The following is a 25,793-nucleotide window of genomic DNA, read 5'->3' on the forward strand; positions in this document are numbered from 1 at the left end:
CGGGCGCGCACATGGCCGCGGTGAGCGGGACCGGGGTGGCCGGGGCCGGGATGGGCAGCACCGGGAAGCTGCAGGGGTGGGAGTGCTGCGGCGTTCCGGGGGCTCCTCGCCCTCTCCTGGAGTTCCCCCGCGCGGCTCCTGCTCGGTGCGGGCTGTTTCTCCGTCCCGCGGGGGGTCCCCCTGTAGAGGTTCAGAGGTTCCCTGTCCCCGGGAGGGGATCGCTGCCGGGGTGGGAGCTGTGCCCGCCGCCCGCTGGGGTTCCCGGAGCTGAGCCCGCTGTCCCGCAGAACATGTCGCCGGACGAGGAGGATGTGCAGCGGCTCCTGATCCAGTTCCGCGATGAGGCGGGGGAGTGCCTGGGCTCCCCCTTCGACGTGCCCGTCACCATCACTCCGGACAAGCTGCAGCTGGTCTGCAACGCCCTCCTGCAGAAGGTGAGACCCTCCCGAGCTCCCCGGCACCCCCAGCCCGACCGGCGCCGCCCTCGCTACCTCACCTGCCTTCCCTCCCGCAGGATGAGCCGGTGCCTCTGGCCTTCTTCGTGCACGATGCCGAGATCGTGGCGTCGCTGGAGAAGACCCTGGCAGGGCAGAGCGTGGAGACAGAGAAGGTCCTGGACATCATCTACCAGCCGCAGGCGGTGTTCAGGGTGCGGGCGGTCACACGCTGCACCAGCTCCCTGGAGGGACACACCGAGGCCGTCATCTCGGTGGCTTTCAGCCCCACGGGAAAGTACGAGGCTGTGGCTGCAGGCGGGGATCAGGGCAAGGCGGCAGCTGCCGTTGTCCTGTCCTGGGGACACTGTCCTGTCCTGGGGACACTGTGCTGAGCTGTTCCCCCTCTCCCAGGTACCTGGCGAGCGGCTCTGGAGACACCACTGTCCGTTTCTGGGACCTGAGCACGGAAACGCCGCAGTTCACGGCCAAAGGTGGGTGCTGGGGAGTGCCAGGAGGGCACCTTGTGACCCCTGCCCTCATGGACCCCTGTGTGCCTGGGGGACAAGCAGGGCAGAGCCTGGTGCTGTCTGAGCTGGGACTGCAGCCTGGGGAGGGAGTAGCTCTCTTTGGCAAAGTGGTGAAAGAGGGGCTGGCCAGGAGGAGCACAGAGTGGCTTCCTGCTGGGACACCAGGGACACTCCCAGCTCTCCACTCACACCCTCTGTGCTCTCTCTCTCTGCCAGGTCACCGGCACTGGGTGCTCAGCATTGCTTGGTCACCTGATGGCAAGAAACTGGCCTCGGGCTGCAAGAACAGCCAGGTACACCTGGGCTCCCTCAGCATGGGGCTGGGGGGGATTAGGGGTGTTCCTTGTTTCTTCAGGGGTGTATCCCATTGTTTGGAGCAGGATTCCCATTCTCCAGAGGAGCTCTGTGTGTGGATGTGTCCCAGTATTGCAAGAAGCCTCTCTGTGCCAGGCAGTGCTCTGGCATTGTCACCTTGAGGAGCTCTTGCTGCTGAGTCCTGCTGTCTCGTGGCAGACGCTTTTCCCTCTGTCCAGGAAAGAGTCCAGGCTCTGGATGTGGTCCTTGGCAGGCAGCTCCATCACGAGGGAGGTGTCTGGAGTGAGGATGGGTCAGGCCTGCTGTTGGCGTGATCCAGCCGTGCTGCAGCAGCCTGGTCACAGCGTTCCCACACAGACACGGCCAAATTCCCTCTTGCACAAATGTGAAAGGAGTTCAGCCCTCGCTGTAGGGCAAAATTCGTGTGCCTGAAGTGCAGAAATGTGTGGTTAAATGGGAGCTGAGTTCCTGAGGGGCAGTTTCTCTCTCTGACCTTTGAATGGTCTGGGAGCAATGACAGCACTCACAGAGCTGCCAAAGTTGTGATGCCAATCCCAAGGAAATGTCTTGGGCCAGGGTGGTTCAGCCATGGTTTGGGGCTGCTCTGCCTTTAATTGAACCCAGAGAGCTGCTTGTCCTCCTTTTCCCTATTTCTCCTCAGTTCTTAAGTAGGAGATGACTAATGCCTTGGCTCTTAAGATGAACATTTATGTAGAGAGAGAATCAACAAGAGAAAACCAGCATGTGTCCCACCCACAGCATCCGATAATCAGCAGCGTTTAGCTGTGGCTTTCACTGTGCTCTGCAAACACTCCCTGAGTTTCTGGCACGGGGTGGCTCTTGGGGGACTGTATCTTTTTTGAGTTGAGTCAGATAACTTTGTAGCAGCAGTGCTGTAGGCAGACAGGAGGGCAATCAGGTCTCATTCTTTTGGGTGTCAGCTGATTGCTGCAGGGATTTGGAAAGGCATCCAGCCCCCTTCCCCTGCTGCTGCCTGCGAGTGCAAACACGATCCCAAGGACACCTCTGCTTTCTAAATGGAGCTCCGACGTCTGTGGGATTCACATGATGTCTGTGGCCTGACGTGACCCTGGTGCTTCCTCTCTTGCCCAGATCTTCCTCTGGGACCCGGCCACTGGCAGCCAGATCGGCCGGGTGCTCTCTGGCCACTCCAAATGGATCACGTGGCTGTGCTGGGAGCCGCTCCACAGGTGAGTGAAGGGCCAGCTCAGCCCTTCCCCTCTGCTCCTGTGGAAAAGAGCAGCCTGACCTGAAGGGCATTGCTCCTGTTTGCCTTGCTCCTGTTACGGGAAAAAGCCCACGTCAAACAGCTCTCAAGGTGAGCTGGGAAAAATCTGGGAGCCAGGAGTCCCAGGTGCTGCTCACAGTCCCTGGGAGTTGCTGGGGAATCACTGCCAGGCTGTGTCTCTTTTCCCCTGGGTATAAAGACACACCTGCTTCTGTGGTGCTGGACAAACCCTGATGTGCTGAGGTGGGAGCAGGGAAGCCTGGTGGTGTCCAAGGGCAGAACTCTCCTTTCTGCTCTCCTGATCCTGCTGGCCTCTGTCATGCTGTTTGTTTATCATCAGGGATGATTAACTGTACAATCCCCTTATCCCTTCGATCAGCTAAAGCTCCCTCTGGGAGAGGTGGGTGGAAGGGGACAGTTGTAGCCATTAATCCAAGATGTTACAGAAATAAATAAAAAAGAAAGAAAAAGGGCCCCTTCAGAGCAGAGCCCTGCAAATTGAATTTGCCAGTAGGAAGCTCCAGCTATTTGCAGACAATTAACTGGATTAGCAAAAAAATGATTGTAAGGAAGATGAGGAAATGGGGAGGAGAGACATGACCCTGCCAGGACTGCAGTTCTCCTTCTTCAGCCAGTTCCAGTGAAATGGGAGGGGCTGTGCTCTTCCTCACTGCTGGTGCCACCATGCAAAATGATAAAGATATGCAAAGGCAGAGGTTGTGGCTGCCCTGTCCTTGCTGGGTTGTGGCCAGCTGCTTCCAGATGTGTTCAGTTTGTCCCCTGAGCCACAATGGATGTGGATGGACAGAGTTCCTTTCAGCTCTGTCCACAGGCTGGAGGTGAAGCATGGCAGAGGCAGGGGAACATCCAACACATTCCCAATGTCCCATGGGTCTGTGCTCCCTGTGTGAGGCTGATCCCCTGCCCAGGGCTCTCTCCAGCCTGTGCCCAGGGAAGGTGCCAGTTTGTGGTGACCTCATTAGCCAGTGGGTTAAAGTTGTGCAAGCAAGGTCATTGCCAAGGCCTCAGCTGCCAGGTTTACCCTGGACTGATTTCTCCAATGTGCAGCCCAGGAGTTGGTTTGGAGGAGGCATTTGTCTGCCTCTCCCCTGCCTTGTGAGACCTTGTTCCCTGGAGGTCAGTGCTCTGCCCCTGACTGGCCTCTCTCTGATCTTAAGGCAAAATAAAGTTACATTTTATTGCCTGCTGGACCCTTGAATCCTCTGGGGCTGGTGGGAGGGAGCTCAGGGGAGCTGCACAAATGGATTTGATCTCTTTGCCAGAAACCCAGAGTGCCGTTACCTGGCCAGTGCCTCCAAGGACTGCAGCATCCGCATCTGGGACACGCTGATGGGCAGGTGTGACAAGATCCTCACGAGCCACACGCAGTCTGTGACCTGTGTCAAGTGGGGGGGCGATGGCTTGCTCTACTCCTCCTCCCAGGACAGGACCATCAAAGTCTGGAGGAGCCAGGATGTAAGTGAGGGACTGCCCTTGGGCTGCTGGGCACACTGTGGGGTAGCTTTGTCTGCTCTTCCTGGCACAGCTTGTGCCCTGAAAAACAGAGCTGCTCAATCTTCCTGACCTGTCAGACCTGTTGCTTGGCACCATTTGCAAGGGGTATCTGTTGTGTGATGTTTTCATCCTTAAGAGCATTAAATGGGTCTAAAAGCTGGAAACATCCCTGCAGCAACCTGAGCTGGTGGGTGTTGTGCAAGGGAAACTGATTCCTGAAGCTCAACAGCGTTCTGTCCTCCCTGCTTACTGAACCTGCCTGCAGCTGGTTTGGAAAGTGTGGGGTGTGTCCCTGCAGCCTGGTGGCTGTGTCCTGTCCCTGTCTGAGGGTGGCTGTGTCCCCAGGGTGTGCTGTGCCGCACGCTGCAGGGCCACGCTCACTGGGTGAACACCATGGCCCTGAGCACCGACTACGTTCTCCGCACCGGCGCCTTCGAGCCGGCCGAGGCCACCATCAACCCCCAGGATGTCAAAGGCTCCTGTGAGTGCAGCACCCACCTTGGAGGCTGGGGGAGGGCTGGTCATGCTGGAAGTCAAGATTTTTCTTGCCCATGCCAGGGTGGAGAAGTCTGGGGGATGGGGAGGTCACTTTGGCAAATTGAGCGGTCACAAATGCTCCTGCTAAACCTGCAGAGCCAGGACTGGACTTGGCATGACAAGGTTATAAAATTTCTTTTCGTCTAAGGATTGCCAATCTCTCTTTCACCCTCCTTTTCCCTTTTTCAGTGTCAGAACTGAAAGAGAGGGCACTGCAGAGGTACAACCAAGTCCGGGTAAGTCCCTTTTGTCCCTGCTGTCACTGGTGAAAGCAGTGGACACCCCAACACTGCTGTGCTTTCAAGCTCTCCACACCTGGCTTGTACAAAACTTGGGTTCTTCCATCTCTTTTTCAGGGCCAGGAACCAGAAAGGCTTGTCTCGGGGTCAGATGATTTCACCCTGTTTCTTTGGAGACCAGCAGAAGACAAGAAGCCACTGGAGAGAATGACAGGCCACCAGGCATTGATTAACCAAGTCCTGTTCTCGCCAGACACCCGGACCATCGCTAGTGCCTCCTTTGACAAGTCCATAAAGCTCTGGGATGGTAGGACAGGAAAGTGAGTTGGTTTGTTCTGTTAGAGGTGGTGCTGCTATGGAGTCTGTGTGTAATGCTCAGGGCACACAGGGCTGGGCCCAGTTCATTGCCAGCAGCTCCCTGGTGTGTTCAGCATCTCTGTGGCCTCAGCTCATACAAAGTCACTCTGCTGCCTCTGCGTTTTTCTGCCCTTGGGAAGTCTTGTCTGGCTTTTCTTGTGTCAGGGTGTCTGTGCTTGGCTCTGTGTGTGCAGCCCCACTGTGACTCAGGTGTGCCTGGCACCTGTTTGCACACCCTGTTGCTGCAGGGTCAGTTCTTCGGGGCGGGCGCAGCTGTGGTGGGATGGGATGTTCCACTCCAGTGATCTCCTGAAGATGTGTGTGTTGGGAACTGGAGACTGACCCAGTTTAAACAGTTCTTGTGCCAGAGAACAGCTTGTTCTGGATGATGCAAATTCTTGTAGTTACAAGTAGTGCTGTTGGTGTTTGGATGCTCCTGTAATCCAGCTTTTAACTTTCAGCTGCAGTACTGGTGAGCTCTTGGAGGCAGCAAACCAACCTTAATATTCATGAGCTCGGCTTTCATGTCAGTGATTTTAAAGGTCCTTCTAAATCTGGGCTGCTCAGCTAGAGAGGGAAGGACACACCTGTGCAGGTTACTTCACACCTGAGGGCTGAAGTGTTGCCTGCTGGATAAAGGTCTCTTGTCTGAGGGGGTGGGATGGGGAGACATCCTCTAGAAGGTTCTGAGCCCACTTGGGAGAGTTTTTGGATGGAGTCTGTCTAGCGATTGACTGCTTGGAGTGTGCTGGGCATCCTGTGACTGTGCTGGTGGAGAAGAAACACGAATGCAAGGGCAGGTTAGGAACAAAGCCTGCTGCTCTGACAGCCTGTCCTTGTCCCAGGTACCTGACGTCGCTGCGGGGCCACGTCTCGGCCGTGTACCAGATCGCCTGGTCAGCCGACAGCCGCTTGCTGGTGAGCGGCAGCAGCGACAGCACCCTCAAGGTCTGGGATGCCAAGACAAAGAAATTGGCCATCGATCTGCCCGGCCACGCAGATGAGGTGAGCTGCCTGCTGGGGCTGGGGGCTTTGGGAGGCAGCAGTGACCCCTCCTCCCAGCACAGGTGACTGATTCCCATCTCACCAGGTGTATGCAGCGGATTGGAGCCCGGACGGACAGAGGGTGGCGAGCGGAGGGAAGGACAAGTGTTTGCGGATGTGAGTAACCTGTTTGTCCATGAGGGTGTTGCAGCTACTCCCTGTGCCCCTCAGAGCCACAGTGCCCTTGCAGGGACCTGCATGGTTAGGGCATGATCTCCTTCAGAGAGCACTGTGTCACATCCCAGCTGGGAGAGAGACCTGACCTCTCTCAGGGCTGGGAGATAACTAGAAAGCAGAGCCCCTCCAGCCGAGGGGGCTGGAATTTGACTCAGGATGAAATTTGACTCAGATATTTTGACTCCTGGACAGGGAAAGGAACAGTTGCACCAGCTGGTCAGGTCTTCCTTTCTGACCTTCTTCCCTTTCCCAGTCATGCAGACAAATTCCTGGGAGCTGGTTGCCATTTCCCTGTGGCTGGTGACCCCAGGTCCCTGTGGTGCTGCTGGTGCCTGCTGGGCAGAGCTGTGCCCCACCACAGGGACACAGCAGCTCTTTCCCTTTGCAGATGGCGTCGATAGGAGCAGTGACATGGAGCTGGTCCTGCCCTCAGCACAGTCCTGGGACATCTCCACGGTGATGGATGAAGAGATTGACCCAACACAGCTCCGTGTTCCCGTTGGCAACTCTCCCTCATGGACTCTTTCCTTATATTTATTTAAGGAAATTTTAATTTTAGTTCTTATTAAGAGCTGTGCATTGTAGGATGATTTCCTCTGAACTTCACAGGAGCGATATCTCATCTGCCTCCATCTCAACTGGCTTTTTATTGGAATTTCGGCCTCACAGTAGCCATTGTCCTGAAAGGGGCAAGCAGAGGGTGGAGATTGCTATTGCCCTTTCCTGCTCTGTGAAGAATCCTGTGGAGAAGAGGGTTTTAGTGGGAACAGAGAGGGTTGTCCTTGTGTGGCCTCCAGAGAGAGAGAAAAATAGGAAAATTCAGCACATCAATCCATTGCAGAATTGTGCTTGGCTGCACAATGTCACAATGTCTGGGACAAAGATCTGCTGAAAATGAGGACTTGGGGCTTCTCATTATTCCAGTAAGGTTTTGCCTTTCCACACAGCCCCATTTTCCTGTAGGCTGTGCTGAGCATTATCTGCCAGTGATCCTCTGCATCCACAGCAGATCACTCCTTGGCTGATCTGTTCAGGGTGCAACAGGCCTGGACTTCAAACGACTGCTGGAGCTGTGCTGAGTTTTCAGATTTCAGGAGCTCTTGGGAATGGGAAAATGAGACTCTGAACAGGGGAGAGAGTGCCCATTTCCCATCCACCACTGGCTCAGGGGGAGGAAGGATAGGGTGGGGAAGAATGGAACAGGAATTCTGTGTGCCACTTGTCCCTTGCCCTGGATACGTGCTGACAGCAGGGCTGGGACAGACACAGAAAATAGCAATACTGCCATTGCACAGGGCTGGCTCCTTCTGGAATTTCTCAAATGCATTTGCTTGCCCAGTGGGTGAGAGGGATTCACACTGTCAGCTGGGTATTTGTAAGTTTGCTTATGAGCCCTTTTATCAGTCAGTTCAGGCTTCCAGCCACCATGAGGTGAATAGACCTAGACGAAGTGTTTATTGCCAGGATGCTTACAAAACAGAGAAAATCAAGATGTGATTAATAAGGAGCAGAAATGATACTGTCAGATTTAGTTGCAGTGGGTTAGCATGAAGGTCAAAACATTCTCCATAGCCCTCATATGCAGTGATTACTACAACTCAGAACAGGAGTTTGGGTCTCAGATGCTTCCCAGCTGCAGAAGATGCATTTTAGGACTTTATCCCTGCTTTGGAGGATTAAGATGGTGCAGTAATGGCCTTTGGTTTGTCTGCAAGTGTTCATGTGAGCCACAGACTGGAACTAAGGGTTAAATCTTTAATATGATTGAGAAGACAATCAGCAGTTCCTGTGAGTATCTCCTCCTGCCAGCCAAGCCAGCAGGGATCTGTCTCTGTGGGATCTTTTGGGAAGAGCTCAGTATCCCATAGCTGCTCTTTCATTAGGTGCTTCCTCCAGCTGGTTCCTGCTGACAGTGAAGGCCAGGTTGCATCCATCTGCATAAACAAAACCTTTTGTAATTCACTGAGGTAAATGTGGGACAGGGTGGTTTAAAACCAGCTGATCAGTCTGCCCTTGGGGAGAAGAGGAGCAGGTCACTGGTAACAGCCAAGAGGCTTGCCTGGTTTCCAAGTTTTCTGGGGTGCTTGTGCTAAAGGGAATGACCCATCCTTGGAATTTCATCCTTGTTCCCAAGTCTGACTTGCTGCAAGCAGCAGCTCCTGGTTGCAAGTGGCTCTTCCTGAGTGAAGAATCATTCTCTGCTCCTCCCCTGGAGTTCTGCTCAGGGTCACTGTGCCCTGTCAGTCCATGGTGTGTTTTGTGTTGGAGGCAGGGATGTATCAGAGCTCAGGGACACGATCCTCTCTGTGGGAACTAGGCCTGGCTGTGCATGTGTGTAGGTGTACCTAAAATATCAGTGTACCTTGCCCAATGATTTCCAAACCAAAGCAATCACTGTGCCCTTTGACCATGCTCTTGTCATCCCTTCACACTCTGCTTCTGTGACATAAGGCCTGATTAGAACTCACCTTTCTAATGCTGAGCAGAAAGGTTTTCCAAGGGGAAGTGAGACCTCTTGAAGAAAGAGAGGGCCTTGTAACAAAGCTCACACCAAAATAAGCTCTTGGGTTTAATCTTCCTGTGATCTGATAGCAGGTAGATTTTTGAGCCACACTCTGTGATGGCTTTGCATGTAAACCAAATTGTATTTTCTTATCTAAGCATCTGCTGCTATTTTTACCATTCACACAGCAGCAGGCTCCATGCATACTGAGAGCTGGCCCTGCTCCAGCTGTATTCCTTAGCAATTCCTGCCACTCCTCCTCCCAGTTTGATTTGAATGCAGCATTTCCCGGGCCTGGCTGCAGTCAGAGCCTGCTCAGGCTCTGGGGAAGGAAGGGAGGAAGAGCTGCTGCCCTTCCCTCCCGAGCTGCCTCTGCCTGGCAGGAGCTCAGGACCTCCCTGCTCTGCCACGCTGGGGATGGGAGCTTTAATGAGCTAATTTGGGCAATTGCAGATGCAAATTTGGGTTGATGGTGTTATTAATGGGGGAGATGTTACTTTGTGTTAAAGGACAAAGCTAAGAGGTAGGCTGGAGCTTTGTGATTGCATTTCTGGGATCAGCAGCCCCAACCTTACTGAAAAGCCTGAGCTTTCCCAGTGCTGTTTGATAGGAATCCTGGGATCTGCTTCCATGTTTCAGTCCAGTTCCTCCTGAGTTACTCATTAAGCATCCCACACAGGTTTTCCTACCACAAGGGTGTTATTTTTCACTGGTAAAACAAGAATCATTTTAAGCATAGCCAGAAACTGTCCTGCAGAGCCCTCTGACACTTTCTCCTTTAAAAACTCAGCTGATGTCACCATTAATTTTGTTACAAATCCCAATGGAGGACAGTAGTGATAAGGACTGGGAAGTGTGCCAGTCCTCTGAGGAAGGTTTACCTGTCTAATGAAATGCTGAGTGTGATGGAGGGAGGGAAGGAAGGATATGGTAAGAACACCTGGAATGCAGTAGATAGCTCGGAGGTGAGCAGGATTCTGTCAGATTCCTACCTTTGGGAGCTGATTTAGATAAGGGAGGCCTTAAAATCCATGTGAAAACTCTTACTTGGGGCTGTGTCTTGCTTATCCATGCAAGTGGAGTGTGTGTTGTGTTCCCTGGGTCCTTGGAGCCACATGTTCCTGTCCTGTTCAACTCAGATGATCTCTTGAATATTTTCCCAGATCTGTAATTTAATTTCCATGTGCAAGTTTATAGCCTGGGGAGAGAGAGAGAGAGAGACAAGAAAAATCTTTCAATGAATAGGAAGAAAATGAACTTCATTCATTGTTCTGCATGAAAAGTAGGAAAAGCAGCCTTGTTCTGCTTTTTTTTTTGAGTCAGCCCAGGCATTACTCAGGTGATGTTTCTACCTCAGGGCTGCATTTTGGTGGTGTGGTATGGCAGAGAAGGGTTTGCTGTGAAGTGCATTGGTGCTTTTGAGGATGAAAGGTGTTAAAAAAGCTCAGGGCAGTCATGTCTGTGTTCTATGGAGCTGCTACCAGATGAAAGCATCCTTCTGTGCACTCAGACAAGCAACCTGGAGTTTGCTAATTCCTTCCTTGATGTGTTGCCCTTGTGATCAGAAATGCTGGCTCACAATTTGAAGCAAGGTGGTGCAGCTGGGAAGGAGCCCCAGAGCCATCTCCAGCACTGCTCTTCTGTTTCCTTCCCTCTGTGAATTCTGTGAATTGCACAACTGTGGGCTGGGGGTGGTCTCTCAGTGGGCTGCAGCTCCTGCAGAGTGGGATGCTAAAAATGAACCAACTCAGGACAGAGTGCTCCGTGTTTTTGAAGGATCCTGGGGTGGATCAGGCAGGGGCACTGGGTGTTTTAGTGCATGGTTGGAGCAGAGCAGCCCCGGGTGCTGCAGGATACAGGTAAATGCTGGATATCCGTGTGTGGGAGCAGCAGGACCCCCATGGGGTTATCCTGCACCCTCTCCCAGCATCTCCAGCACCGAGGCTCCCTTGGGAAAGGTGAATCCAGCCCGTTCTGCCTCTGGACTCCTCCAGCACCCGAAGCCAGTGACGGTGCTGTTTGTAGGTTCTTTGTGGTGTGGATGCCGGAGTTCCCGACACGCAGCCAGTCACGGCCCCAGCTGGGAGCAGTGACCCGCATGCAAATCCCGCAGCCTGCAGCCCTCGGGTGCCGCTCGCTGCGATCCCAGCGCGGGGCGTTTTGTTATTCCGGTCAAACCTCCTGCCGCTCCTGCCTGCTTGTCCTCGCTGTGCCCAAACAAACCTGCTCCAGGGCTCCAGCCCCATTAGGAGGACAAAAAGGACGTGAGGCAGCGCTGCTGCCCAAGGGAAATGTGTCGGGAAATGTGTCTCGGTTCGCAAGTGTGATGCAGATCGGGTGGCTTAGTCATGGCCGTGGTGACTTTTATCTGCTCAAACGGCATCTTCTGAATGAATTTGTTTTTCAGCTTCCCTAGAATGTCGCTTGTGACATTGATTTTGGGGTGAGGATACACGCTGGCGCTGGGAGGATTAATACTGAAGTGAGAATTGGTGGATGGCAATAAACAACCGGTTCTGAGGGAAATTATTTTTATGAATCAGAATATTTAACACATGGAGGCTTGTGGGCTTTTTCCTGGTTTAAAGGGACACTGTGAAGCATATCACAAAGTGTCTGTTACTACCAACACTTTAATTTATGATTAACTTGTAATATTTTTACATCTCATTTATTCTTTCCAGAGGGGTGTTCTCAGCTGTTGAAATTATTGTCCAACTCCACTTTCTTGGTGTTGTTTTTAGGGTAGTGCTGGGGTGGATATTGGGTGGGGGCTCAAAACTTCACCAGATAAAGGGGGGGGATTCAGTTTTGAGGGGTTTTAAAGCCCTCACAAAAGAAATTTCTTAGGATTCCTCTGATAGCTTAAAATGCCCCTCATAAAACTGTCAATCCTTAAGAATCTCTTGCTGGATATTTTTACATCTAAGTTCATTGTCGGTGAAGAAGTCTTTAGCTGAGGAGGTCCTGACATGGCACACAGCTCCTGGTTTGGAGTGTTGGAAAGCCAAGGGAGATAAGTGAGGAATGGGGAGAGGCCCAGCTGCAGAGCTATTCGCTCAGTCTCTGTTTTGATCTGGTGACACTGAAAGCAGAGCCTGGGTCACGCCAGGGAAGGGACAGCACAGCTGTGTGGGGTCACAGCCTGCATCCACTGGGGATATTGGGGAAGCCTGAAAGGGTCTGGAACTGGGATGTGGAGGTGGTGTGATGGAGAACATGGGAAGAGAGCAGTGAGGAATGAACACAGAGGAAAGGAGCATAATTATGTGAACCTGGAGGTGAAGGTCAACGGCTCCATGTGACTGTTGTTCGGTGGCTGGTTGGGTTTTTTTTAATGTTTGTACGTGCTGTAAACAGCTCCAGGCTGATCTAAAAGTGCTGGGAGGCAGGGGCTGTAAATTACAGGCGTTGTTCTCCTTATAAAGGGAGCAAACAAGTGTTTTGGCTCACAGCACTTTGAATGCCTGTTCCTCCATTGCCTCTCCATCCATTGAAATTCCTTGTTTCAGGTTTGAGGGAGAATCTTGCTCACTACTGGAGCAGGCATAGGGTTGAAAGTGTGTGACCTGGAGCAGGGACAGGGCTGAGGATGTGTGACCTGGAGGTACTATCTAAGCAGTGCCACTGCCTTGGAAACCTGAGATGATCCCATACCTGACTGTCCCAGCTCTTGTCCTGTGCAACTCCGCTCCTCGCTCTTCCCCTGGTGGCCCCTCAGCGTTGTCCTCACTGCCGGGTGCGCCTGAGGCGGCCGAGGGAAGGGCTGAGATGATGGCCGGGCGTGAGGGCTGAGTTTGGCCTCTCTGCCCCGGCGTGAGGGCAAGGGTGGGCCCAGGGGCTTGGATCACCCTCGTCACTGAGAAGACGACCACACCGACCCCCGGAGCCCTGACGGGACGGGTTCGGCGGGGTCCCCGGAGGGCTCGGGGCAACGGCCCCGCTCTGAGGCGCTGGCGGCGGAGGAACCGCCAGGTTACCCGGGGTGAGGCACTCTTTGGCCGCCGGCGGAAGCAGCCGAGCGCCCGGGCCTGCGCACTGCGGCCTATAAGAACCGCGAGGCGGTGCATAGGGCCGGGCACTCGCAGCCGGGGCTGGCCGAGTGCGGATCTCTGTGGAGGAAGTGGTGGAGCCGCAGGAGCCCCGGGAGGCGCTGGCGGCCTGAGAGACCCCCGTCCGCACCCTCACTGCTTCCTCCGCTCTCGCGAGGGCTGCGGCGGCGACAGCGACAGCCATCCCCGAAGCCGTGGGCCGCGCCTCTCCCCGCTTCGCTGGATGCTCTGGGGTTCGGTCCCTGAGCGGGGCCGCGGCGCTGGCAGCCCCCGCTGTGGCGGGGCCATGGGGCCGGGCAGCGGCAGGGCACGGAGCCCCCTTCCCCGCTGAGAAGGCCCCTCGTTCCGGCGCCGATGCCGCGCTGTCCCCTCACAACCGACCCTTGAGATTCCCCTCTTTCCCCTCCCCATGCCCGACGGAGCCCCTCGCCTCGGTGACGCCCTGCAGCAGCCCCGCCGGCCCGGGGGTCTGCGGCGCTATGAGAGGAGCTGCCCCCGCCGCCGGGGGCAGCCAGGACCGGGGCAGGCTCCCACCCCGCCGCCGGTTGCCGTGAGGCGGCTGTAGCTGCAGGAAGAGCCCCTTTGTTTTCCCTCCGTCCCTCCCGGGGGCTTCATGCCCCGCTGAGGGATGATGGAGGTGGTGGGAGACTTTGAGTACAGCAAGAAGGACCTGATAGGACACGGAGCCTTTGCTGTGGTCTTCAAAGGTCGCCACCGCAAGGTAAACAGCGACGGAGCGGGGCTGGTTACACAACCCGGGGCCCACAGGAGCCCCTCGGGTGGGTGACAGCTGCGGTGGTGGTGGGAGGGTTGTGTCCTCTGCGGAGTTTTGACGTGGTTTGGGAGAAAAAAGAGCCGAAGGGAGATGCGGGCTGGGCTGCGGCCCGCGGCTGCCCCGCGGCCCTGAGCCGGGATCCGGCCCCGGCGTCCAGAAAATCTTTATTTTTTCCTTTCCCTCGACCCCACCGGCCTGTCCGCGGTCCCACCGCTCCTCCCCTGTCCCTGCCATAGCGGCGAGGGGAGAGTTGCAGCTGTAGGGGAGGCTGAGCCCTTTGTTTGTCGGGAGGGTCATGTTTATCTCGCTGGATAACGAGGGATCTAATGGAAAATTGTCTCCTTTGGGATTGGCTGAAGATTTCTTAAATTCAGAGGTGTCTGGTTTCCTGGCGTGACTTGCTCATCGCCCCGAATATTCATAGTTACGTTATGGTTTCTTGATGCTGGGAGTTTATTCTGGTGCCTAAAGAGCTTTGCTTTCCAGAAAACAGCCCTTGAGATTTAGCATTTTGGAGGATTAATAATGCTCAGGGCTTGGAGAGGCGCGGTGCAGTGATTTTGGGGTTAAAAAAAAAAAAGAGAAATGAAAACGGAAACTTTAAAGGCCAATGGAGGTGCTCCCACCTCAGAAATAAATAATATAATATATATTATAGAATAATATATAAATAGACAATACATAAACTTGCTTAAAACAGAGGGGGTTCTGTGCAGTTTTCATCTGCAGAGTATAGAAAAGCTGAAAATGAGAAGTCCTTAAAAAGGACAGTGAAAGTAACTTCATCATTGAGAGAAGTCTAAAAAAGCAAATATATAGCACTGCTACCAAAAAATAAATGGGATATGATTACTTAGGTTTTATTTTGTTTTGTTTTTAATGCACTGGAATCCATTAAAATGCAGTGAAGCCAAATGCAGTGTAGCTGGATTTTAATAGCTGTGGAATGAAATAGTTCTTGATGGTGTCATGTGATGTAGTAATAACTGGTGGGTAGAAGAGGGGCGATCTTGCAACTTTTTCTCTGTATTTTCCTAGATAGTTGTTAAGAGAATAAAGTTAAAAAAAAAAAAGTAAACTAACAGTACTTTTTTTGTTCACTTCCAGAAAACTGATTGGGAAGTAGCCATAAAGAGTATTAACAAAAAGAACTTGTCGAAGTCACAAATCCTACTTGGGAAAGAAATAAAAATCTTAAAGGTATGTTAATTTGCAGTGATTTTTAAAGCTGCTTTGCTTGAAAAGGAAAAGAGACTTCTGACCTAGTTCATTCCAGGTCATGGGTGCTGTCACAGTAATTGCTGCTGTGATGTTTCATTGTTAGCGATCCAGAAATAAAAATACTAAGAAAAACAGAAAAAAAGATTACATCTTTAGTTCTGGAAATGTCTCAGAGCAGGTTGTGAGCATGATTTTGCAGTTAAAAGAAGCAAATTGTTGTGGAAACAGTGTCTGTGCTTTGCTTATTGCACACGTGGAAGAGTTTGTCCTTCAGCATGGCCAATGGGGCTCCTTTTCCCAGCAGATCACAGCTGAGGGTGAAGCATCAGTCTTTGATCTTTCTCCATCTTTTTTGCTCAAAGCTGTCTTGAAAGCTGTAACCAGTGAGCTGACTTTAATTCCTGAAGCAGCTGCCCGTTCTGACTTGTGATAATTGCCTTAAATGTGCAGTGTGGCTCTAGCAGAGGAAATGCAATGGAGCATCTTTCAGCTTTTCAGTGTTATTTTATGGAAACTTCTCATTTAGCATTCCCTGCTCTCTGGATTTCACATCTCATTTCACACAGCTTTGCAGTAATACTGAGTGCTGCTTTCTTCCCATGTTTCTGAGCTTCTTGAGATACATCACTGCTTTATATACTATTATATTATATTATACATCACTGCTTTATATACATATTATATTCTCATTTATTTAATATATACCAGAGTTAGTGTTGGGAATATTAGTGTGCTGCAAGTACTTAACAAACAAAAAGTTTTTTGAGCAGCTACAAATAATTATGAGCTGTCCCATGAGTTTTCTTTAATGTTATTTGGTTTGATTTTCTTTGTATTAGAAAAGTAAGGTTGATTTGAACATGGTCGAGTTGGTTACTTCACTAAGCAAGGAATTATGTAAGAGTAGGAAATTAAATCTTGTCAGCTTTCAGTGCTCATTAGAGGATCTTGTGCTCTGGTACTTTCTGTAACAAGTCATTGACATAAAGTTCTGGAACCAAATGTTTTTATGACCTCTCAAGATATTGCCTAACTTCCTTATCCTTTAAATATTGTCTAAACAACTGGGATTTCCTCTAAATTCCATCTGATCATCATAAAAAGATTCTCTTTGATTATCACCAAATCAGCATTATCAGCAAATTTAATTAATAATAATAGTAGTAATACTAATAACCTTTTTCCGTAATACAAATATCTTGTTTTACAGGAACTTCAGCATGAGAACATTGTAGCTCTTTATGATGTCCAGGTAAAATATATTTTGATGCCTTTTTAAAAATTAATTTATGAAAATATAATGAATATATATCATGTACGCCAAGTGGAAGATTTTGAATGGGTTTATTTTGAATGGATCTATTTTGTTGCTGTCATCAATTGGGAATTCAGCAAAAACAAGTGACAGTAAGAGCAGCATCTTGGGGATCTGTGTGACACAGAAATGTGATGTTGAGCCCTGTGTCAGTGAAGAGGAACTGAAGAAAGCAGAAAACCACAGTCACATGTATCTGTTGCCTGTGTGTCCAGAAGGACAGGATACAGAGAAAAAAAGCCAAGCAGACGCTTGGATCTCTTCAATTAAATTCCTTCAGGTTGTTTTCCTGTCCTTATTGCCTGGCGAGGTGGAGGAGTTGCTCTGCAGCCTGTCTAGGGGAGTGTGCTCTGCTTAGGAAGGGAATTTTTGTATCCTAAGGCCTGCCAGTGTGGAGCAAAGCTAAATAAGACATGAGGCAGCTCATGCATTTGTTCTGCTGGAATAAGATCTATACATTTATCTCCTGGGCTCAGGCCTGATTTTAAATACAGAGTTACACTGATGAAAAAAGAATAAATTACTGAGAAGCACCTTTGGGGCATTGCATGGTCAAAGCAACACAAGATAGAGATTGTGACATTCAGTCCTTCCTGTCTTTACACATTCACATGCTAAAAGCTTTCAGTTTGTGTGGATTTCTATCTTTTGCTGTAGAAATCTGTGTTCATGGGTCATAAATTAGGTGAGCTCAGGATTTCTAGGGCTGTAGGACTCGAGTCCTATTCACTTTTGAGTCCTACTTACTCAAAAGTAATTTTCAATTACCTTTGGTACCAAGCTGAGATGTTCATGTAGCAGCTGACTGTGCATCAAAACTTCTAGGTTCAATCTAGAGACTGTTTGTTTTTCCTGGATCTTGACTTCAAAAAATCTAAATTTTGAGTGATGTTATCTGCTCTGAGAAGGAAAGTATTGTCTGCTGTGCTTCTTGATGAGACCAGGTTTTCCTGAGCATTGCTAAGTGGAAATCATCTCTCAGCATCCTAAATTTAGTATGTCCAGACATCTCAAAAGCAACTGGAATTGTTGACTGAGGGTGTTGGTGTGTGAGTAAGCAGCTGAATTTCAGATTTATCATTTACAGTTGTTTATACATGGAGGTTCCTTAGTCAGCTCTGCAGCTCAGTGTGGGGGTAGTGGAATAGTTGGGTGTTCTGATGGTTTAACATCTGAGCTTTGGAGAAACTCTTTGTTTTTTTGATTTATGCACAAGGAAAGAGACTCCAGAATCCTACAGCTGTCTATGGTTTCTTTAATAACTTTTTGACTTTTCTGTTCTGCCCCAGGAAGAGGTGACAGATTTTCTTGAATGATCAGTGCTGCTCCCTTTGAGAGGGGGATGTTGCTGCTTGTCACCAATTATTGTGTTTAAATAAAATGAGCAGTTAAAGCAAAGAGAAGGGCAAACCTGTGTCCTGTACCTTGATATATATCAAATACATTCATGGCAAACACAAAGCTCGGCAACAGGAATTGCTTTGCAAAATGTGATATAAAGAGTGTGCCACTTGCACAAATGAGCTTTTCCCTTTCTGCTGTGTGTGTGAAGTGGCAGACATCATTAACTTCTGTGATTACATTTAATTTATAGCCCAGCAAGAATGAACACTATGCAAGGCATTCACATGTCTGGTAGGCTGTTCCACCTACTAATTTTCTGTAGCATTTCATGTTCTAGCATGTGTGCCCTTTTTGTTTACCAGGGTGTTGTGAACATGGTGATACAGTCCAGCAGATAAGACTTTAGGATCTCAAGCTATTTCTAAGTTTACAGAAGGTATTTTTCCCCTCAGTGCTGGAGCCAGTGGAGTCTGTGTCACAGTAGGAAGTTCTCAGTGTGAATGGGAGTCTGTTTTATTTTTGTAGTTCTGTTGGGCTGAAGCTTTTCTTAACCTTAGACAGTTTGAAATAAGAAAATGCTCCTGTTTCAGTTGCAGTTTGACATATCATGTAGCTGAATATGCCAAGAGCTGATTGTTGCTCTGAGTTTTCAGATAGAAAAGATGGTGTGCAATGAAAGTGGCAAAACTAAGTGAAAAAAGTGTAAATTGACTGTGATAAGGATGAATACTTTCACTCTCATAATAATAAATTAATGACAGTACTTTAGATGAAAGCATAGCAATTTGGAATGCATCTTTTGAGAACAAATGTGCAATTATTATTTTATATATTGCAAAAAGCTTCATTTGGATTGGTTCTCAGGAAGTTGTTAGATTCCCTCTCCTCCATGTCTCTTCATTTATGGTTGTGCTCCTGTTGCATGACCACTCACACAAGTCAGCACAATAAAGATAGATACACCATGGAGGTTTTAATTAAATCCAAGCCGAACTCGTGGGCCATTCTGCTGATTGTGCATGAACATTTTCAGCCCTTCTCCAGTGCTCCCCCTCCATCTCCTGGGAGCACCATTTGATGTGCTGTTAGTGTGTCTGCACTTCAATTACTAGAAGTGCCCATTCGTCTGGGGCCACACCCCAGTGAACTGCTGTGTGTTGATGGTGGCATAAAAATGTTTTGTTCTGCAGCCAGCAGGATAATTGCCCTTGATTTCCATGAGGTGGACGTGCAGCTCTGGCAGGTTTGAGCTGCAGATAAGCATTTTATGTAAGCAGAGCACTGCACTGCTCTTGGTGCCCCCTCCCAGGGTGGGGAGCTGCACACGCCAGGGTGTGGAGGCCATGGTGCTGAGGCTGAGGAAACTTGTACAGATATTTAAATAAAAACCCTCCATTTGGGAGAGACAAATGTTTTTCAGCAGTAGGGTTCTGGAAAATAGTTCATCCCTACAAGTGAAATGATTTTTTAAAAAAAATCCTTAAAGAAACTCAGATATGATAGATGGATAGCAAGAGACACTTTTCACTTATCTTCTTGGGCAAGTGTTTGATTGTCTGTCATTCAAGAATAATCTCCCAAATCTCTAAAATGGTTTAAGGATGCAGCTCTTTTCCCGTGGTGGTGCTGTGGGATGTCATTCATCCTGCAAAAGAAAATCAGTCTTGGATCCTGTTAATTGGAGGAGTGGAGCCACTGTTTCTCAAAAGTAAAAGGAGTCTAAAATAGCTTCTAATTTACCAGTGTAAAATACACTGAGATCCTTGGATAAAGTATTCCACTGAAGTGGAATGAAGGTATCAGTGAGTTATTTGGAATGTTCTATATTTAGGACATGAGTTTACAGTTTTATGCAGTTCATGATCCCAAGTGTGTGCTGAGTAGAACTAATCTCTTCCACAGTGCCAGACAGTGCCTGTTTTAGCAAATAATTTAATTCAAAACCTCTCTAGAATGTCAGCCCTCACAGTGAAAGCCTGTAATGTATCTTGGAGATAGCATTTTAGGAGAATGAATTAATGTCCTCACTGTATGGAGTCTGAAGTTTGCTATTTGAACAGTAGTTTAGGGAGAACTAATTTCTAGAGTGTTATTGGAGAAACAGTATCTGGATAAAAATGGTTTCTTGTCTTAGCTTGTTGCTACAGAGCAGACAAAAAACCTGCAGCTGCTTCTGCTGTCCTTGGAAGCAGAGAAAGCCAGTGGGAATGGAGCCAGAAATCCTTCTGGGACCTTCAGCTCAGCTTTGTTGTACACACAGAGCCCAGGAGTTCTTAGCAGGGGTGCTGAGGGGAGGAACTGTTGTTTTAGCAGCAGGAATTAAATACTTCTGGTTTACCCAAGGACTCCAGTTGGTCTGGTGCTGTTGCATGTGTTTCTTGAGATATTTGCTGCAGGCATCCTGTGTGTGCTCCTGATCTCAGTGTCTCACAGCTTGCATTGCCTCCACACTCCCAGCAGAACAGAGAGTGTCTCAATACCTTTATTTTTGTTCCCTCAGCTCCTTGCTTAAGGCCTTTGTGTGTGTCAATATCCATCCCCTGTGTCTGTGTGGAAATAATCATATGAGAACATGCTGTTCAGATAAAAGAAAAATCCTGCCCTGTAGCAAGTGTAAAGGTTTTGAAATGTTACCTGGCAGCTGATGCCAGCCCAAGGTTGGTTATGACAGTGCAGGAATGATGCCAGAGTAAATGCTGGAGACAACCAGGATTAGAATTTGTTGTGACCCACAGAACCAGAGTTGGAGTTACTACACAGGCCTTGCTTACCTGCTGTGCCTGGATGCTGTAATTTGAATTTCAGAACTGTTTCTACACAGTCTTTTGCTTACCTGCTGTGCCTGGATGCTGTAATTTGAATTTCAGAACTGTTTCACGTGATTTTTTTAGTACAAAACTGTGCTGAACCTTGGTGCTGGGAGCAGAGCAGCCTCTTTCCCCACCTCCCATACATTGGTTAAATTCAGCATTTCACTAACAGCAAATGGATGATCCAGTTCTTGTGGTGCATTTCTCCATGGCTGATTGCTCTTTTTTATGTGAATAATTGGCAGCATGCACCCTGTTTGAATCCTACAGGCACATGTCAAGTGACATTTAGTCTGAGATTTAATATTTTGTCAGAATTAACAAAAATGTTCAGTCCTTGGGGTGATAGGAGATGAACACAGAAGTTGCTGCTGTGTTGCCCTCACAAAGTAAACCAAGAATGTCTAATACAGAGAGAAACTGCCTTTAAAAGATCTGGACCTGTGCTTTTTCACTATATCATTAGAATTTTTGCCAAATGTATTTAAAACCCAAAAAAATGTGTGCTCCTGGCCAAAAATTAAATCCAGTATAGCAAAAATGAACACAGCAGAAAATGAATCAGACAACAGCAGTGCTCAAGCTGTCAGGTTAACTCTCCTGCTTTGGGGACTCCCATCATCAACTGCCATGAAATCAAATCTGCAGACCTGAAGTGAAAAGAGAGTAACTATTTGCCACAGCTGCTGCTTTGGGAGCTCACTCAGCTCCTTGCAGACCTTCAGCTTGTTCTAAAGGAGGACTTGGGAACCAGAATGAAATCCAGGGAATGTTTCTGCCACTACTCCAAGGATCTAGCAACAACTCTGGGAAGTAACCGTGGATGTTTTGACTTCTTTTTCAATTAATGTTTTTTTAAATGGAACTACTTTGCTGAGACTGTGATTCAAGCTGAATTTTGCATCCCCCAAGACAACTGCTGGAATCCTTGGATTGAAACATAGCAAGTTTTGGCAAATATGTTGCCTCTTAACCTCTTTCTCTTAGGTTTATCTGTTTACCTTTCAAAATTGCGAATTGTTTTCCTGTTAGCCTCTGCTTGAAAGTAAAACTTAGATTCAGAATAAAAAGGAGCAAAAGTAGGTTTTCATCAAGAAAACTTTCAGTGTGTTGCTGGGCAGAACTGCTAATTGTTGCAACACCAGCAGATATTTGTTTTACTTATTTATCTAGGTAGAATTGTAGGTCAGAACAACTCCAGCTGCACTAATTTTGTGATCTGTACATCAATACAAATTGCAGAAAGCTTTGTTATCTGTTTCAAGAGGCAGTTTAGAATAACTTGCTAGGTCAGCTTTATTCCTGAATGTTAGATGTGAAACATGCTGGTTTTTAATCTTTCCTTTTTGAGCACTTTGCTCTGCAGAGCCAGTCAGCAGAAGTCACCAGTCTGGGGAATGGTGACAGGGAGAGCTTTATTGTTCAGCAAAATCATTTAGAAGGGCAAAATATCTCCAGAACTGTCTTGTCTGTTCTGAATGTATTCCCCAAATGGAGATCACGTTCCAGTCAGGCTGGCCAAGAACTGGAAGGCAAAATTTGAGCAGCTCTGAAGGGTTGAACGAGTTCAGTTGTTTTGAAGTGAAGCTTGTGTTGGTGGGATATTGAAGAGGGTTTGGTTATGAGTTCAACTTGGGACAAGTTGTGGTTGGGGAGGTTGGTATCAGTTCTGTGCAGGCTGTTACTTCCTCACTGTGAGCTGGAGAGGACTTTTGAGTCTGGGAAAATGTCTTTGTGGGATCTCTAATCTGCTCTGCTGATTCATTAAAAAAGGATTTTCTAAGCTACATTAAGGAATCATGCTCTACTTCTTACTGGGACTTTACTTGGTGACTTGGTTTGTTATTTTTCATCAAGAACATGAACATTCTTATACATTTAAGACATTAAAAAAAAAGAGACGAGTAATTCTCTTTGAGGGCAATCCAGTGTGGTCTGCAGCAATGACTTTGCAAACAGGTGAAGGCTGGTACAACAGGGCAAATCATCAGCTCAGTGTTTCTGAAGAGAGCACTTCATTTGAGAGGACTTTGTTTCCAAGGGAATCCAGCACACAGATCCTCTTAGTTCTGTGATGAATAAATGTAATAAATGTCTGTCATGAGCTGAGCATTACCTGCTGCCCTAAGCTGCTATTTTGTGCACTGGAGGCTCTGACACCATGGAACATCTTTGTGATTCATGGGATTGCAAAGCTGGGCTGGAAATCCAGGAGCTGAGCTGCTTTCTTGTCACTGGACTTCCCTTGGGGTGTTCTGCTCCACATCACAGCTATCCTTTAAGTGAAGGGATCCTCACTTGGCAGAATTTTCAATTTGATAAATTGGGATCTCAGATTCCTAAAAGACAGCTTCTGTCTTGGGTTGGTGCAAAGGAACAATGCAGAAAGGAGCAATTATATATTTCCAGTAATTTGCAAAGCAAGTAATTACTAATGGGTTTTTCTGCTTTGCTGTGTGCACTGAGGTTTTGAGGTGTTTGTAGGAATGTAAATTATGGTTCATGTTGGCCACAGCTATTGCAGAAGCATTGAACAATTGAGGCTTCCTGAAATGTGATCTGCTGCTGCTTTAATATTCTATATTGCTTGGAGTTTGCCTGCCATTCCCAACAGATTTGACTCATATTCCTAGAAACTTGCTTTCTTCAAAGCTAATTTCCAAATGTAAACAAATCTGCAAAATGTGCTTGATGTTTTGGGCTGGAAAGAACCTCAAATGCATTTCTGTAACACAGACAGGAGTGACTAAATTCTTCCCAAAAGTGAAGCAGGCTAATACAGCCTTGAATTAACCTTAAAACATCCAGTTCATCTTGAACTGTAATTATTTCCATTATTTGGAGTTGTCTGGGTGTCAGTGTCTGTGATGGGCTGTGCCATCCCTGACCTCTGTGCTGTGTTTAGGGGTCATTGGTTTCTCCAGCCCGGGCCCATTTTTGCTTTTATTTCTCTTTTTCAAGTTTTCTAACAGAAGTGAGCCCTTGCCAATGGCACCCTGGTGGCAATTCTTGCCAGAGTGGTCAAATGGAGCATCTGCTGAAGTGTCAGTGCAAGCACAGGGGAGGGTGCCTGAGTTCACAGCATTTATTTTGCAGTGCAATGTCCCTCTTGCCTTCCTTGTGACTCTTCAGCAGAATTTAGTCAGACTGTCTGCAGTCCCACTTCCCACTGGGGCCTGTGCCTGCCCTTGTCTGGTGCCATCTCACTTTTTTTTCCTTCAACTGCCTTAAAAAACCATATTTTCCCTCAATCTGTCAGCCCTTGTTTAAGTTTATTTTTTAAGGAAAGGGAGGTAACACACTGTGTAACTAAAAGCATCATCCTGTTTACTGTACACTTCCTTTAGTTTCCTTCCAGTTCTCTTTGTGTTCTTTCCTTTCAATCTTAATCAGCTCAGAGGGAGAAAAAAAATACTTTTGCTTTATAAAAACTCTCAGAATCTTCAATTTTGTAGGCCCACCAGAGCTGTCTTATGCAGGAGACTGTGGAAAACAATGTTGATTATTAGCACAAACAGGTCGGGCCTTTCTTCCCTAACACAAAATAAATATTTGGAAACAGGATGAATGTTTTTGTTACAGTCAGCTTTAAGCAGGGATTTATTTTTGTAACTGGATTTGTGAAGGGTGTAGGTAATTTACAGTAGAAGTTGGGCAATCTGTCTTTCAGGAACTTTTCCCCAGTTACAAGAGAGGGAATTCAGGTTGCAGGGAGGTCATGGGAGGTGAATGCTTTGGAAAATGTGAGGAGGATGGACAGAGCTCCCAGCCCTGCCCTGAGGAGCATGGCAGGGATTGCTGCTGCCAAAGCTCACTCAGGGAGGCACTTCATGGAAGTACTGCCTGGTGGTTTTATGGTTTTGCATATGAAAATATTATTGGAAATGTAAAATATCTCCTAGTGAAAAATTTACACTTTTGCTATGCTCTGAAACAATGACTTTAAGGTGTCTCAGTGATGGGAAAATCCCATGTTACACTTGGTTAATGAAGGTACAGATTTTGTATTCTCACATTCTTAAATCACTTTTCTTCTTCTCTTTTAGGAAATGCCCAATTCTGTCTTTTTGGTTATGGAGGTATGTGTTAACATGTATGTTTCTGGTTGTTTTAAAGACTTTTAGACAAAACTGTTCATTTGCACAGCTGCAAATTAACCATGGCTTGCTAAAACAAACTGTTTTGAAAAGGAAATTATTAATTTCCTATGCCCCATTAAATTTATCAGCACTGTTTGTTTCACAAATTATTCAGTTTCATGTTATGAAACTGTAAGTATTGATGAAGGGTGAAAATCAAATTATTAATTACAAATAATTGACACAACAATTTTAAGGCAAACAGCTGGAAGGGATCTAATTTTCATTAAAAATTACAAAGTAGCAATGATGTAGCAGGTGTTTTAGTGCTTTTATTTTAAATATTTTAAATAAAACCCTTTGTTTTTAACAGTACTGCAATGGTGGGGACTTGGCAGATTACTTACAAGGTAATTGATTACTGTATTTCCCTATTATTTTGCTTTATGTGTTTATATTCTGTATTCCTCACATCCATTGATGTTTCTCTGAGATTTTTTTGCTTGTGCTTTAAATAAGGGTAAATGAATTGGTAATTCACAGACAGAAAATGCTTTTTTATTTTTTGCCACAGCCAAATGTAACATTCCCTTATTTGTCAATGAGGGAGAGGCTGTAGTTAACCATCAGCAGCATGCTGAAAAGATGTGTGGGTTTCTATTTCTAAAACTACATTTTGGGGGTTGTTCCCAGTGTTTTGATTCCACCTGTTTTTCTTTTCCAAGATGTGAATTTAAAACCACTGATTTACTTCTATAATAATGCTCTGAAAAAGAGGCAGTGCTGGCTTAGGAGAGATTTTCCATGGCTCTGCCCAAAGTGAGGACAGAATTTCTAAATCATGACAAATGGATTCTTATTCCAACCAAAATTTTGAGCAGAGATGTTAATCTTCACATTTTGTTTTATGATGAAAATATTCTACTTGCCCTTGTATGTCAGCCTCTTGAAGGAATCTTTTTATGCACAGCTATTGTTATGGTAACTGTGTGTATTAAAAGCCTAATTCACTTGCCATTAAAACCTTTGGAAAGACTCAGACAGTGAAATCCAGCTCCTGTGTTCAGTGCTTTTTTGGGCTGCAGAATGAGGTAATACCTTCAGAAGAGACTTTCAAAAGTACATCTCATTTTTTTCCTTTCAAAATAAGTTTTATCATGGATGAAATTTCTGAGCAGAGTTGTTCTCAGCATCTCCATAAAGAACAATGGTTTTTGGTTATACTTAATGTGAAGTTCTTTTATTTTCTTGCTTCCTTTGCCTTTTTTATTTCAAAGTTTAGGATTTCAAAGAATTA

The 25,793-nt window shown here is 47.5% G+C and overlaps 2 protein-coding genes and 1 long non-coding RNA gene across 3 annotated transcripts in view; 2 read left to right on the forward strand and 1 right to left on the reverse strand.

The window, feature by feature from the left end:
- On the forward strand, window positions 1–7,024 carry NLE1 (notchless homolog 1). Its single transcript, XM_059486920.1, has 13 exons — window positions 1–20; window positions 288–434; window positions 515–732; window positions 849–928; window positions 1,181–1,257; window positions 2,393–2,490; window positions 3,812–4,004; window positions 4,389–4,524; window positions 4,770–4,816; window positions 4,937–5,139; window positions 6,022–6,181; window positions 6,267–6,337; window positions 6,786–7,024. The coding sequence occupies exons 1-13, from the start codon at window positions 12–14 to the stop codon at window positions 6,796–6,798; spliced, it is 1,452 nt and encodes a 483-aa protein (XP_059342903.1). The 5' UTR covers window positions 1–11; the 3' UTR covers window positions 6,799–7,024.
- Window positions 7,025–8,182: 1,158 nt separating this feature from the next.
- On the reverse strand, window positions 8,183–12,771 carry LOC132082586 (uncharacterized). Its single transcript, XR_009419825.1, has 3 exons — window positions 12,558–12,771; window positions 9,948–10,098; window positions 8,183–8,331 (listed from the first exon to the last, which is right to left on the reverse strand). It is a non-coding gene; the product is annotated as an uncharacterized LOC132082586 (long non-coding RNA).
- Window positions 12,772–13,007: 236 nt separating this feature from the next.
- The window catches only part of ULK2 (unc-51 like autophagy activating kinase 2), a 36,981-nt gene continuing 24,195 nt past the window's right edge, over window positions 13,008–25,793 (forward strand). The window contains exons 1-5 of the mRNA XM_059486776.1: window positions 13,008–13,673; window positions 14,835–14,927; window positions 16,159–16,200; window positions 24,464–24,496; window positions 24,870–24,906. Of these exons, the coding sequence (XP_059342759.1) occupies window positions 13,581–13,673; window positions 14,835–14,927; window positions 16,159–16,200; window positions 24,464–24,496; window positions 24,870–24,906 (298 nt within the window). The 5' untranslated portion in view covers window positions 13,008–13,580. The remainder of the gene's footprint in view (window positions 13,674–14,834; window positions 14,928–16,158; window positions 16,201–24,463; window positions 24,497–24,869; window positions 24,907–25,793) is intronic.

Source organism: Ammospiza nelsoni, chromosome 21 (assembly GCF_027579445.1).
Source record: "Ammospiza nelsoni isolate bAmmNel1 chromosome 21, bAmmNel1.pri, whole genome shotgun sequence".
Lineage (NCBI taxonomy): Eukaryota > Metazoa > Chordata > Aves > Passeriformes > Passerellidae > Ammospiza > Ammospiza nelsoni.

Excerpts from the sequence above, each read along its gene's own strand:
- NLE1 (XM_059486920.1), top strand. Across the intron at positions 435-514 it reads GCAACGCCCTCCTGCAGAAG|GATGAGCCGGTGCCTCTGGC; the intron begins GTGAGACCCTCC and ends TCCCTCCCGCAG. Across the intron at positions 4,817-4,936 it reads AGAGGTACAACCAAGTCCGG|GGCCAGGAACCAGAAAGGCT; the intron begins GTAAGTCCCTTT and ends TCTCTTTTTCAG.